Raw genomic sequence first — 14487 nt, 5'->3', positions numbered from 1 at the left:
TAAAAAATGTTTTTTTTCAAAAAAATTCCAAACAAACCGGCATTGAACATTAATCTTTTGAATGTTTTATGGACTAAAATGAATGACCACTCTAATATTACATGGTAGAATATATTAAAAATACAAAAAAGTAAGAGTTTAAATGTTTAATGGTGGTGCATTTTGATGATTCAAAACAATTTTGCTCACACATCTAATTAAAACATTTAAAATCGTCATATTAATTAATGTTTTTAATTGATGTGGCAGTTTAGAATGTTTTGATTGGTTGTGTGTGCCAAGTTGTTTTGGATTATCAACTCACCACCATTAAACTCAGAAAATATACGAATAGTGAGTCATCTAATAAGAATTCACTATATTGTCATTTAAACCTTTTTACCAAAAATAATTGTCAAATAATCAATTTTTTTTGTAGGAAAAATAATCAATTGTTATTGAACGTCGGTATAAAATTATTTTACACTTACAATATATGCCCTCTTTTCTACTCCTGAATAATATTATAATGTCATGAATATTGAACCACATATAATAGTTTCATGAATTTAAAAAATTATATATAAAGCAAGAGAATGATATTTCTATTTTTTTTTTTTGTGTGTATATTTTTTAAATTGTTTTGATGCTCTCAAATGCTTCTAAAATATGTTGACTATTGGATAATTTTCTCACTTTTTTCCCAATTTTAAATGCGATAAATGCAATTATCAAAAGTCATTGTTATGTATTAAGATATATTTATAAGAAAGTTAAGAGGGGACCTACCTTTCATATATATAGGATCACAATGGTTCAACTAGTTTTCATGAAGAGTTGTAGACATCAGACCATTTCCTTTCTTTATAAGTCATAATAGTTCCTCTTATCATGAACCATTTAAATGATATTATAGAACTCGTCAATACACTTTAAAAAAAAAAAAAGAACTCGTCAATACACCATTTCAACCAATGTATTACCATAATGAAAGACGAACACTTCAAAATAAAATTTCTAACATAAAAAATGTGTAATATATAATAATCAAGCTTTTGAATCTTTTATCGCTTTTGTTAAGGTATACTCCCTCTGTTTCAAAATGAGTGTCGCTTTAACCAACAAAATTTGTTTCAAAATGAGTGTCGCTTTCAGTTTCCAATGCAATAATAACTTTTTCTTTTCAATTGTACCCTCCAATTAATACTCTGCACACTACTTCCAAAGTATTACTTTTGAAACTAACCAATAGTTAATAAGGATAATTTGGTAAAATAACCATTCTCTTTCTCTTAATCATTGCATTTCTTAATATGCGTGTAAACACCTAAAACGACACTCATTTTGAAACGGAGGGAGTATTATTTATGATCAATTTCGTAATTTGACGTTTACAGTTTCTTCGCTAATTTAATGTTTTTCTACAATAGAGAAATGTTATTCCGGCATAAATTTTTTGCTGTCGGACAACGTAGTTTTTTATGATGTAGATACATACAACTTTGTTGTTTATTAGTTTTTTTCTATCTCATTCTCTCTTCGAGTCAAATCAATGATTATAAGCTGGTATGATTTTAAGTATATTGTTAATTTTAAGATCAAATAAATCTATTAGTAATGGCCAAAATGGTTTGCACAAAATATAGTTTAAAACAATTGTACCATTAAATTTTATAGCACTGCACCGTCTGCACGTACTCTATAAGAATAATACTCTTCCAATTCATTTTTTTAACAAGCTAAAATGGAATATATGAAAGCACCGAAGGTGGCTCAATTTGCACAAGGTGTGCTAAAAAGGATCTCCCACAAAAATACAGTTACAGATGTCTGTTGCCAAAAAATAGCACTACAGAAGAATGATAGAAAAATAGCTACACATAAACACCCATACAAAGTAACGGATGCCGCCACCAGTCATTATAACTGAAAGCGAAAAATAATACTATTCCAATTCTATTTATGAATTATATGATATACAAAAACCAAAACGTAAAATGTCAATATATTCTTTGCGATTTAATATCTTGTTGCATAGAGTATGTTGTCATGTCCATTCTTTCACTTTCTCCTTAGGTTTCGCTATCTAAGTAAACAATCCATAATATATAGAGCGGTGCTATGTAGCACGGCATCCTTTACCGCACGACTCGCACGACAATGAATAAAATGCAATTTGTTTTGTAAAAATAAACATGTCAAAATGCCAAAGACTCCACAACAACGGCCTACAAGCACTTGTATTCATCATGATACAAATTCTAAAATGTTATAGTAATAAAATAAGATAAGATAAATACTACTATCTTTGGTATAGAAAAAGAAGATAGTAAATACTAGTAGTAGTAGTATTAAACAAGACAAACTACACTCAGTTTATGATTTGGAGATGCAGCATTCACTGTCCCAAGATCCGTAATTTGTGATTTCTTTTAGGAAAAGTGCATCATTAATTAAAAGGGTCATTTTGCTTAAAAATGTATATATTAAGAGAGCCGTATCAAATGATCTTATCTACTTTTTCACAAATACAAACGTTAGTACTTAGTATGTTCTTCCCATTTTATTACAAAAAAATGAATGCAAATAAAATAAATATAACATAAAACCTCAGGGGTAAGGAGACACTATTAGACGACAAGATTAAAAAACTTTGTGAGTGAACGTTATTTGATAATAAAACTAATATAATCTTGGTTTCTAAGTTCTCATACTATAATGATAACAAGGTAAATCACATATACTAGATCAAAAATTTATCTAACCTTTATAATCATCGATTATTGTATGAGCTTGTCCATACTTTTTTAATTTGGGTTTTTCCTTAAGTAAGTATTTTTTTCGTTGTAAATAGCATGTCTCATAATAATAATAAGCACGTCGTGGAACGAACGAATAACACCTCTCATGCATGCCGGCCAATATAATTTGTTAGAAAAAGTAAGGCATTTGAACTTATATTAGCTTGATAATATTCAAGTAGTTCATGCACACGACGGTTTGTTCGCATGAGTTAACCAATAAGTAGATCACTCATACTATAAAATAATAGATTTTACAATAATAATACAAAAGAGTAGGATAAATATTAGATGCATGATGCATCCATATTCCATACCGAAGGATTAATATTTATTTTGTAAAAAAAAAAAAAAAAGTGTTTATTTTAGCTATCAAAACATGTTTTTATGTTAATGTTTGAAAGTGATTCGGCAATGGATATCTATTTTAGTTGAGAGCTAAGAGATTAAAGAAGTTAAAAGTGTAAAGTTCGAATCCAGACAACCGAGAATATAATGACATAACAATTAACATAAATTCGATCCTGCAGTCTTAATATTCAAATTTCTTTGAAAATAATCGTAAAATGAGTATTAACAATGACAGAGGGAGAGGTGGTCTAAGGGTCATAGCCACCTTGTTCATATTTTATAGGGTTAAATATGTTTTTAATCCCTATAAAATTACAAACTTTCAAGTTTAGTCCTTACAAAATTTTTATTCACTTTTGGTTCCTATTTGCATTTTATAAGGATTATTTTGGAGGACTAAAATCATCCGATTTTTGTAAAAAGTTTTCAAAATAGGGATTATTCTTACGAACTACTATATTATGGAGGGCTAAAATTACCATTAATATTTTATAGAGACTAAACTTGAAAAGTCGTAATTTTGTAGGAACTAAAAACATATTTAACCCTACATTATAACACAGTTTATCAAATCTCACACGGTAACTGCTTAGAAAAAATTGACTAGGAGTATTATGTTCCAGTACTCGTCGTTAAGAAACAACATAACTCATATGTGAATGTTTTCTTACATCTCAATCGACTAGTCCAGTGATGCCTAATAGTTGTTCAGGGTGGTTATGTATTCGACAATATGTCAAGACATCAAATTATTTGTCATCTTTGAATTTTGACACTTGATCCCTCAAGACTTAGATTTGCTCCTGTATACTTGCGTGACCTCCACCATACTAACCCAACCACCATACTAACTCAACGGTGTTTTTCGCTCAACATAAGTCAAATATTCATGTCAAACAAGTATTCACATAAAAGCACCTCTCAAGAATTCTGAATATACTCCCATCAAGGATCATACGTTTGCTTCTCACAGGTCAAACTCATTCTTATAAAATAGAATAAAATGCTTAAATTATCACAGATTTGAAACAGAGGGATCAGTCTATATCAATACAAGTTTTAACATCCTCCTACACAACTCTTAATTCTAACATAAATCAATGCCCAATTTCCTATCTATAAATAACTCAAAAACCTTTAAAAAGCTTACATTGTGAGTTATTATTAAAAAAACTTAGCATAGACCTCGGCCATTCACAAGATTTATCACAACTACCTCGTCATATATATTGCACATCAACCATTCATATAATAACATAACCAATCACCACATGCATCCATCTATCAAGTTACATGGAGGCACGATTCTTGTGGTGGTTCTCGCAGGTAAACAATATTAGACTATATGCATGTCATAGGTAACAAGGTAACGTGTTCATAATTGGTAGTGATAGAATTCACGACAGGATCCTGCCAAAAACAATAGAGTACGAAGTACAAACCCCATGAATGTTTTTCAAAATTACAAGCATACAGATACAGTTTTTTAATTCTTGTTAAACCAACGTATCATCAAAAAAACACATGGCTCTGCCATGATTAAATTATCAATATATCAACAGATTTCAAGCTGAACAACAATCACAGCAATCATCTCTAAATGCTACAGTTCACTCTAAAAGGAAGATTACTCCGTGTAATAATCAATTTGTTCTCTTGATTATGTGGGATCCACTGTCACTATCCACAATGTCACTAATTTCACCAACTTGAAGAGCATAAGTTGCATCTTCAAAAGGCTTCTGCATCTGGCCACGACCAAAAGGACCTACAGCCAAGAAAGTGACCATTTTAGTTCAACTGAAAAAATATTATGCATATATTTCACTCTATATATGAAAGCAATGATTGAATGTGTAATCAATCCTTTAGGATTAGAGGGGTGCTAGCAACACATCATCTAAACACTCTTCTCAAAACACTCCCTTGTATTGATTAAAATTCAAAATGGGTCTCAAATAAATTTGGTGGGACTCAACTAAATATCAATCATTGGAAGAGTGAGTTGAAAATAATATGCTGAGTGGATGTTACTAGCATTTCTTTTAGGAGGGTTATGTAAAATGAATTCAAGGTACACCATATCGGAGGTCTAGGAATTAGAGTTCATGAAGACACTGTTGTCTTCATAACCACATTTTCAGTTTCGCGCAAATTGAAAGATCAGCTGTATTGATGGACGTTTGAATTATAGCTCTTTAATTCACATTCCAACAATGTTGTATTTGCCTAAAGCTAATGCTAGCTTACATTAGACCACAGCAACATCAAGAAGTCCAACAAAAATTCCATCACAACATATTTGTTCAGTCATTGCAGTTTACAATAATTATTAGAATTCACAATGACATGAGATGTGAATTATTTAGCTACCCTTGGTAGAAGGATAGAACTAGAATGTAATGTTTAGGATTGCAAAAATAAATTCTTCAATTAGATTATTTAGAAAGTAACAAAAAAACTTAAGGGATGCTTAAGAAACATTACGGGAAAGGCAGCACCCCTAGGGCTAAAATTGTTCAAAATTGTATAGAAGACCAAATTACTTTGACAAGAAATTTGTAAGTTGGTTGATAGGATGCACAAGAAATAAGCTACCATCACAACTACAACCAAATTAAGATCCATATGACAATCATAATCTTGTACCTATTCTTTCTTAGGCAGAATAAAATCCAAACCATAACTTTCTAGTAAATTACAAGGAACACCAAGCAAAACGAATCCCTCAAATAACAACCAAACCAATATTGTCGACTGTGGATCGCGTAAAACAGCAATCTGGGCAAACTATGCGACGATAAATGCTATAGCACCACTACAGCCACAATGTGACAACATTTTGCAGAAAATATTGCATCACCTGACAATAGTGGTGACATTATACCACTTAGGTTGGCTTGATGGTATTGACTTGGGACCTGGGAGTTTGCTCCTCCTCGAGAAAAACCCAAGTCCCACATCGGATAGATAAGACTCTTGATAAGAGTTTATATAGAAGAGGCAATCCTAACCTTACAAGCCGGTTTTGTAAGGATGAGTTAGGCCCCAAATTTCAACATGGTATCAGAGCTTGTCGAATTCAAGGGCCACCTACCGATTCACGCACCAAGCCCAAAGAATGCTGGAGTGACGGGGTGTATTGGAAAAAACCCAAGTCCCACATCGGATAGATAAGACTCTTGATAAGAGTATATATAAAAGAGACAATCCTCACCTTACAAGCCGGTTTGGTAAGGATGAGTTAGGCCCCAAATTTAAACACCCCTCCGATGTCAATTTAGGTGGGCTGGTGACCTTATACCACCACTTTAGCTTCTATTTCGACAACACTAAAACAACCCTCTGACACTGACACATGTGATTACGTCCAACTAATTCATTTTTTCATATTTTTATCAGTGTCGACTGTCAGTGTCGTGCTTCATAAAACACTCCTTAGCCCACAGTTTCTACTAATTTCAATTAATTAAGATAAATTCTTATAACATATTCACATTCAACAAATCCACCAATAACAGTAACACAATAACTAAATAAACTCATTCAACTACCCTAGGGTTAACAAAATTCCCTCATAATCCAATTCAAAAACACACTAACACAAACGAATTTGAAGAATCTGAAATTTGCTTACCAAGATCGCCACCGCGTTTAGCAGAGCTACAATCAGAATACCTCGAAGCAAGATCCTCAAATTTGGCCTTACCAGAAAGGATATCCTCTTTCATTGAAGTAAGAATAGCAACGGCACTTTCACGAGTAGTGTTCTTGATGACGTAACCTTCTGGATCTTTCCACGAAGCTTTTCTTCTAGAACCTTCGTGTTTAATCAGTATGTGTGAAGCCCTAACCTCAGCGCCGCCGCGAGATGAAGACATTTTCGCTTCTTTCTTCTTCTTGTTTCGCTTTTCTTCTTCCGCCGTCGCCGACGAAATTGATGTTTTCTTTCTCTTACGATCGGAATCTATCTTCGCCGTCACTGTGTAATGAAACTCAGTTAACTCGCGAATCTGCTTGGTATTTAGCTATTTATAGATTGGACCGACATCGAGGTTATCTGGGTCGTTCGTTTTAGTTGAATCTTGCGGTTCAGGATGAATGTAGCTTACTGTATGTGATTTCAATTGTTCCCCACCTTAATTGTCACTTTTTTTTTTTAGAGAGAGCCTTAATTGCCACCTATAACTTGAGGTAATAATTGATTCATTTATATTTCTTTACAATAAATATAAAAGGGTAATGTTAACTTGTGCCCCAAGGGCACATGTTAAGAAATAAAAAAAAAGAAATATTCTCTTAAATTTTGTGCATTCAATTCCTTAAAACATTAAAGATTAAATTTAATGCACGTATTTCAATATATTATTTCTACATTTGGCTTCTAAACTTGTGCCTTGAGGGCACAAGTTAACATTTCCCAATATATAAAGTGTGCATGTTTAAAAATTCGTGACATTATGTTCAAATTGTAATTGTAATGTTAAAAGACCGTAGGTGGTGTTTACAACTTATTGTTAATGATAGATGGTGTTTACAACTTCGTGTACATCGTATTGTTAATGATAGGTGGTGTTTACAACTTCGTTTACATATACACAAAAAATTGAACCACATATTGTATACGTGAGGTGATTCAAATTTAAATGGCGGAATCCACCGGATTAATTTTTAAAATATCGATTAATCATCAAAATCAAAATGTTGTTAACAATCAAAAGTAAAATTAAGGGAAAATAAAAAAATTGATTCTAAAAGACAACAAGCAGGGAGGGAAGTTTTTCTTAAAAAGTTCAATGATAAAAACTCTCTCCATTTAAATTACAACACTGAACTTTAATGCTTTTATTTTTTATTTTTTTTATAAAAAAAACTAGTAGTAAATTGAAATAATTAAAATAGATTCATCCAAAACAAATCACAATATATTTTAAGTACTACCTCCGTCCCTAATTATAGGACCCTTTTGAAAAAATAACGGGAATTAAGATAGTGGATATTTGTATTAAATATGTTTGTAATTACTATTGTTTTTACAATTTTATCCTTTAAGAGAGAGGGTTGGTTTATGTTTTCAACATGTTATTTATTGTTGATTGAAGAAAAAGATGTATAATAAATAGGGGCATGTATGTAAAGAAATAATTAATGTAGTTGGAAATAGCAAAGGGGTCTTATAAAAAGGGACAAAAAAAATTCTCAAAAGGGTCTTATAATTAGGGACGGAGGTAGTATTATTTAAGAAGTTTAATTTCCTTCCTTCGAAAAGAAGTTTAATTAGTATATGTACATACCAATGATGTGTTACGTCAATTAATGAATATGACAACTTATGTGTTGACAACGCATCATTGGGACGCATGTTTGACAAAATATACTACTCCAATTCTTATTTACGCACATACAAATATATGAAGAATTTGTGCAGATAAAATATTGAATTTTTTTTTCAAGCGGTTTCATAAAATATTCAAGACAAATTTTTTTTCGAGTGGTTTCATAAATATTCAATGAGTAGAAAACATCAAGTTCTTGCTGTTGCTATATTAAAAAACGTTAGAACTCACAAGAATATAACATGTATGAACGTAATTAGTTGGCAATCTGGGTTTACAAGTTCCTCAAATGTAGTCATCATATGGCAAATTGGAAATGAAATTTAAGAGCTCACAAATAAAAAATATTTCTTCTTCGCAGGGTGAGTGGGACTCGAGTTCGATCGCTGTTACAATAATTACAACGGAGTAGTATAATCATATTCGGACCGTGCAAAAACCATGTGCCTAATTCTCTTTCTGGTATTTCGAGTTGTGTAACTGATACATTACAAGCTCTTGAACAAAGCCTATAGATACACTGAGCACGATGGCCACAGAATGACAATATGAACATGAGCAACTTCCCTTAAAGGCCAATTACAGTTCCCTTAAAATCGGCCAACCCTTTTTTAAAATCTCATTGATCTTTGCATCAATTTGCTTTTGGATATTTGGAGGGCAAAGCTCAGCTACATATCCATTCAATTTTGTTGCCAGGTTTGATCTCTCGAGCTCCTCTTCAGGCAGGTTCCCAATTAGCTGAAGAAGGAATGTATTTTGCTTGAGTTCAAATTTCTGCATATTTAGAAACACAACATGCAATGTCAGTCAGTGATCTAACAGGATCTAGAACTGTTTTTATCAAACACCTTTTTCACCTACTACAGAAAATTGAACTTTCTGAAATCCTCAGCAATTAGACAAAAAAACGGACTCAATTTTTGTCGGTAAATAGATGGTTTTTAGCCACAATTACAAATCAATTAATTAATGTACAATTTAGGGCCAAATAAGTTAAAGCTCAGTGAAAGTTGATTCTATATTTTAGAGTGTTTCCAAAAGTAACTATGTTGGCTTTGATGGGGTGGATTTAGTCCCACATCGGATAGATAGTACTCTTGAGAAGAGATTATAAAGAGGAGGCACTCCGCACCTTACAAGCCGGTTTTGTAAGGATGAGTTAGGCCCAAACTTTCAACACTTCATATCTCTTCATATCTTATTTTAATAAAAAATGAGCAGTAGCTGAATTTTAATAAAAATAAAAAATGAGCAGTAGCTGAACTAGAAAAATCCTAATAGGAAGTAATAGATAGTTCCACCGTTTGAATGCACAACACAAACTAGTGGTTTATTGCTCTAAAAAGTCACAATACAAGCAAAGCATCACGAATCCAAATAGAATTGCCTTCAATACCAAAAATAATGGCAGACCTACACCTATAGTGAGGAAAGTGCAAGTGCACCCATCATTTTTAAAAACTCACAACTAAAATCTTTATTGACAGAAAACCAGTAGTAAAATCTACATTTTTGCATTTTACTTCCTCAGTTTATATGTATTTGAACCTACTACTGACCCACTGTTTGTATATTCTGCCCTCACTGGCTTAAGGTTTAAGTAAGGCCTATGACAAAGAATATTGGGCGATTGCATATCAACAATGCATGTCTAAACCAAAATTGGGGGTGTATTTTTATAGTGGACCAATACTCAATCAATACTGCGGCATTCATATTTTTGGCATACTCTTATTCTTGTGTGGGCATGGATGCCCACTGTCCTCAAAATAGTGTTACTCGAATAAATTGAGAAACATACTGAAATACGACTCTCACGGTCTCACCTAATGCCTTCCTCAAAATACATTCGTACTTGCAATCTAGAGCACCTCAAAACCATTACAGTGTAACATATTTTTATCCTCACCAAACAAGCTAGAGAACACATAGGACTCGGATTAGGGTGATTAGAAGTGGATAAATTTAATTGTATCTTTTTTGCATATAAATATAATATATTATTCAATATGAACTGTAGCACCTATATCTTAAAATTTTGACAAAATCACAGTATTACTGTACTACATTGTATAGGTTACTAGGACTCAGATGTATGCAAACATAGGAGAAAACGCTTATCTGCTACGTCAATTATACATTAAACATTAATTTGGAAAGTCAAACCTGGTGCTCAGGCTCTGCCGGGTGAAATGTTCCAAGTTGTAGAATTTGAGTAGTCACAATGCTGCTTCTTGACCTGGTTTGCTCCTGTTCTTTGCTGACAGAAGCCATTCTTGATTCTTCAGTTCCATTAACAAAAATAATAGATCTGTTGGAATGTAAGTATAGTGTAGTTCAGTACTTAGCACTTGGCATGAGATTGAATATGAAGGAATATCACAAAGAACTGCAGCTGGCATCATACTCCTCCTACCTGTACTGATTACCCACATCAGGGCCTTGGCCAAACACCTGCCTGGGATCATGGCTTGACCAAAATATATCAAGTAGTTCCCCAAAACTAATTAACCGTGGATCATACTCAACCTGAATTGTATTAGCAAACCATAATGGCAAAATCAATAAAAACATCCAAGTTCATCTCACCAAATCAGTAAACCAACAAAGTTATATTACATTATAAGATGTAATATGGTTGATGATTTTTTTTTTTCATGGTATAAAAGAAAACCACAACACCAGTTGAATGTAACAAAAAAATTAAATATCGTAGTCTGCTTTACATTAATTCCAGAATCAACACCACTACATTTTGGTGAAGCATGTTTCACTGTTACCTATATTGGATGAATAGTTAAATAAAACCTGGCCTTTTCATGGACCAATGATTTCAAATTACTTAACAAATATCACACTCATTACCATCCAAGACGTGAACCGCCAACCATAAATTATTCCCAAAACATGCCCATTCCATCTTTAATAAAAGCCTAGGGTTATACATGTCAATCCAGGTGATAAAAGACACTAGTCTAGCCATGGCCTTCTGAGATTCCTAAGAAGCATGCAAAACTTCTCCAAACATTCATAAAGGATGCCTAAAAATGACATCCTTTATGAACTTTGTCAGAACATGGTGTTCTTTAGATATTTAATTTTGTTTCAGTGTTAAATATAATTAGCTTGGCAACCCAAATACAATCCAAGACCAAGAAAAACCAAACTTGCTAAAATACACCTAGGACAAAAGAGCCTATTTAGATACACTTTTCAACAAAATAGTTAGGGAAAAATTATCGAAGGATCTTGCATTGAGGAGCCTTCAAAATAATAACTTCTCACATTAAGTTGTAAATAGACTCTTCATCTCAACCTTGTCAAAATTTCTTCAGACTTGTAATTATTTTTATTAAGGATGTGTTCGGATTGTGAATTGCCATATGAACAACTTGTTTATCAATCATTTTTACTAAAGATGCATTTGGATTGGCTTATGAACACCATATCCATATTTGGTCTAACCTCCTGACATAATCAGCGCGTTTCAACAGGCTTATAGGATTAGCTTATGACAGGTCCACAACTTGCTCTCTACTCAATACTCATCTCAACAAACTCTCAAGGATAGCTTATAAAAAATACATACTGCATAAATGGAAACAGATCAATCCTAATCTCTTTACGATTATAGAAATAGCTTATACATAAACACTTATTCAATAAGCACTTAATTAAGTAATTTACTTAAGTTCACCATAAGTAAAGAATGTACATACGCAACATAAAGAAATATAATAATTTCGCTAAAATTGATAAAAACAAAAAGAGATTGGCGAAAACAAGAACCTGAACCGATTCAGCGTGATCACCAAAGCTTCGATATTCGGGATTAGGTTTAGATCCACCGGAATAACCCACCGTGGTCCTCACAACACCAGGTAAACACCCGAACACAGCTTCGGATCTCCAGAAACTTCCGAGAGCGAATACCGCGGTTTGCAAGCGTTGTTGATCGGGTTGTTCGCGGGCGGGTTGAGCGACCCGATCCGGGAATCGGATACAGTTTGCATTGTTGATGAGGAATGCAATGAGGATGATGAATGTGGAGAGAATGTAGTTATAGTTGGTTTTCTCTGAAAGTTTCATTTTGGTTTTGGTGTTGCGTGAAGTTTTGTTGTGGTTAAAAGCGGAAACTGAGGAGTGGGAATAAGTGCGGATTGTTGAATGTGGTAGATTGGCATTATGTCGTTTTTGTCAGCTTCAGAGTCGTTTTGGTTTCTTGTAAAACTATTCAATTTTAAGAAACCAATTTTGTGAAATGGATTCTACACAATAATCGTTGTGGATCATCGGATCACAAATGAACGATTAAGATTGAAATTGTGTGAAATTGCACTGTGTAAATAGTTGTTAGATTTCTTTTCTACGATCGAGATCGCCTAGTATGTGAATTTATGTTGAGTAGTTACAATAAAAATTTCAGGTGTAAGGTTAGACATAATTTTCATGAATTAAAAATAGTTTATGGATTATTTATTATATTTTTTGTTTAAAGACTAAATTTGGGAGAATAGTGGTAGTTTAGAAATTAAATATTATCACTTTTGATGCAGCATAGCTTTCCCTTCAAGCCAAGCATAGTTTTAAAAACCGGCTCGGACCGGCCGGTCGAACCGGTCCGACCGGGAACCGGTGGGTATGCCGGTTCGAGCCACATGTCAAATCAGCTATGCATTTAAACCGGTGAAAACCGTTTTGACTCGCCAAAAACCGGTTAGAACCGGTGACTCGGCCGGTTTTCTGAGCCAACCCGGTTTAATATTTTTTTAAATTTTTGTTCTCATAAATAGTCATTAGGGAAGGATTAATACCCATTATTGCTCCATTAATGTACTAATTACTAATTAATACGGTTTAATGCTTCAACATTTAATGCAGATTAATGCTTCAACAACTTTGACTTTGTAGAAAATTCAGAATATGAAAAAGTGAGGACAATAGGAATCGAACCACAGACATCAAAATGAATAGTTGGTGAAAACTTAACCACTACAACAACTTCATATCTTTGTTATCAAATGAAATACTCCCTCCGTCCCTATATCTAAACACCCATTTGATTTTATTTTTGTCGCTAAATGTAAACCCCTTTTCAAATTACTAGATGCATTTATTATTTTTTTCCTAAACATACCCCTAATTAATACTACTATCTTGTCTTGAAATATGAAAAGTCAAATATAATACATATACAAACAAAAGACAATTTTGTAATATTAACACACAAAACAGACACATTAATTACACTGACAACTTTTCTTAAGAGATGTGAAAAAGACAATGGGTGGCTACATTAAGGGACGGAGGGAGTATATTATATATGTAAATATATCACATTTTAATTTTAGAAGTGGCTAGAACACAACGTTTCTTTTCTTTTAAAAAGAGAAAGAGAAAATCATTATTAAATATAATATTTACACAATAATATTAATATAACATCATATATTTTTTTAGAAAATCTAGATATTATATTAATATTAATATATATGCAAAACAAAATCTATTTCATGTCAAAAAATATAGTTATATAGATATTAATATACATTTTTTCAAAAAAGATATTAATATACATATTACATGTCTCTTTTTTAGTTTTTAAGTGACCGAGTCATCTATTCAATCCAATTTAATTTTGTTAAATATCTATAAAAAAAAAATTAATCTTAAGACCGAGTCATCTAGCCGAGTTATTCGGTTTAATCCGATTCAATCATGCGGTTCAACCAGTGACTCAGTGGTTCGACCATTAACTTAGTGACCCAATACTCCTACCAAGTCGATGACCGAGCCAAGTTTTAAAACTATGAAGCCAAGCATTTATATGCAGAGATTAACTAGTCACATATCTTCTTTTACAACTACCCATTCTAGCACCCACCGTCTCCATCATAATTCACTTCTCACCAAGTCCCTCACTTTCCTTCTTTTCACCCTTGCCCCCACCCCACTAATATTTAATGAGCATGTTATCATTTTGATACTCATTTTCCTTTGAGTAATGATATATAAAC

At 32.7% G+C, this 14487-nt stretch overlaps 2 protein-coding genes across 2 annotated transcripts; both read right to left on the bottom strand.

Moving 5' to 3' along the window:
• Nucleotides 1–4503: 4503 nt before the first annotated feature.
• PIN1AT (peptidylprolyl cis/trans isomerase, NIMA-interacting 1) lies at nucleotides 4504–7133 on the bottom strand. The gene is made up of 2 exons (XM_085739035.1): nucleotides 6769–7133; nucleotides 4504–4899 (listed from the first exon to the last, which is right to left on the bottom strand). Exons 1-2 carry the CDS (start codon nucleotides 7010–7012, stop codon nucleotides 4775–4777), a joined length of 369 nt encoding a protein of 122 aa, XP_085595161.1. The 5' UTR covers nucleotides 7013–7133; the 3' UTR covers nucleotides 4504–4774.
• A 1561-nt stretch (nucleotides 7134–8694) lies between these two features.
• MSRA5 (Peptide methionine sulfoxide reductase family protein) lies at nucleotides 8695–12595 on the bottom strand. The gene is made up of 4 exons (XM_085739033.1): nucleotides 12260–12595; nucleotides 10887–10999; nucleotides 10637–10781; nucleotides 8695–9244 (listed from the first exon to the last, which is right to left on the bottom strand). The coding sequence occupies exons 1-4, from the start codon at nucleotides 12557–12559 to the stop codon at nucleotides 9047–9049; spliced, it is 756 nt and encodes a 251-aa protein (XP_085595159.1). The 5' UTR covers nucleotides 12560–12595; the 3' UTR covers nucleotides 8695–9046.
• Between the last annotated feature and the right edge of the window lie 1892 nt (nucleotides 12596–14487).

The sequence above is a fragment of the Medicago sativa genome, chromosome 8 (assembly GCF_051527215.1).
Source record: "Medicago sativa cultivar Bolivia chromosome 8, Bolivia_mono, whole genome shotgun sequence".
NCBI classification, from domain to species: domain Eukaryota; kingdom Viridiplantae; phylum Streptophyta; class Magnoliopsida; order Fabales; family Fabaceae; genus Medicago; species Medicago sativa.
Note: the sequence above shows the minus strand (reverse complement) of the source record. Positions and strands in the feature narration are given on the sequence as shown.

Excerpts from the sequence above, each read along its gene's own strand:
- PIN1AT (XM_085739035.1), bottom strand. The coding sequence starts at position 7,012 with ATGTCTTCATCTCGCGGCGGCGCTGAGGTTAGGGCTTCACACATACTG. Across the intron at positions 4,900-6,768 it reads TAAACGCGGTGGCGATCTTG|GTCCTTTTGGTCGTGGCCAG; the intron begins GTAAGCAAATTT and ends TCTTGGCTGTAG.
- MSRA5 (XM_085739033.1), bottom strand. The coding sequence starts at position 12,559 with ATGAAACTTTCAGAGAAAACCAACTATAACTACATTCTCTCCACATTC. Across the intron at positions 10,782-10,886 it reads GATGTGGGTAATCAGTACAG|ATCTATTATTTTTGTTAATG; the intron begins GTAGGAGGAGTA and ends ACATTCCAACAG. Across the intron at positions 9,245-10,636 it reads CGGCAGAGCCTGAGCACCAG|AAATTTGAACTCAAGCAAAA; the intron begins GTTTGACTTTCC and ends CTAAATATGCAG.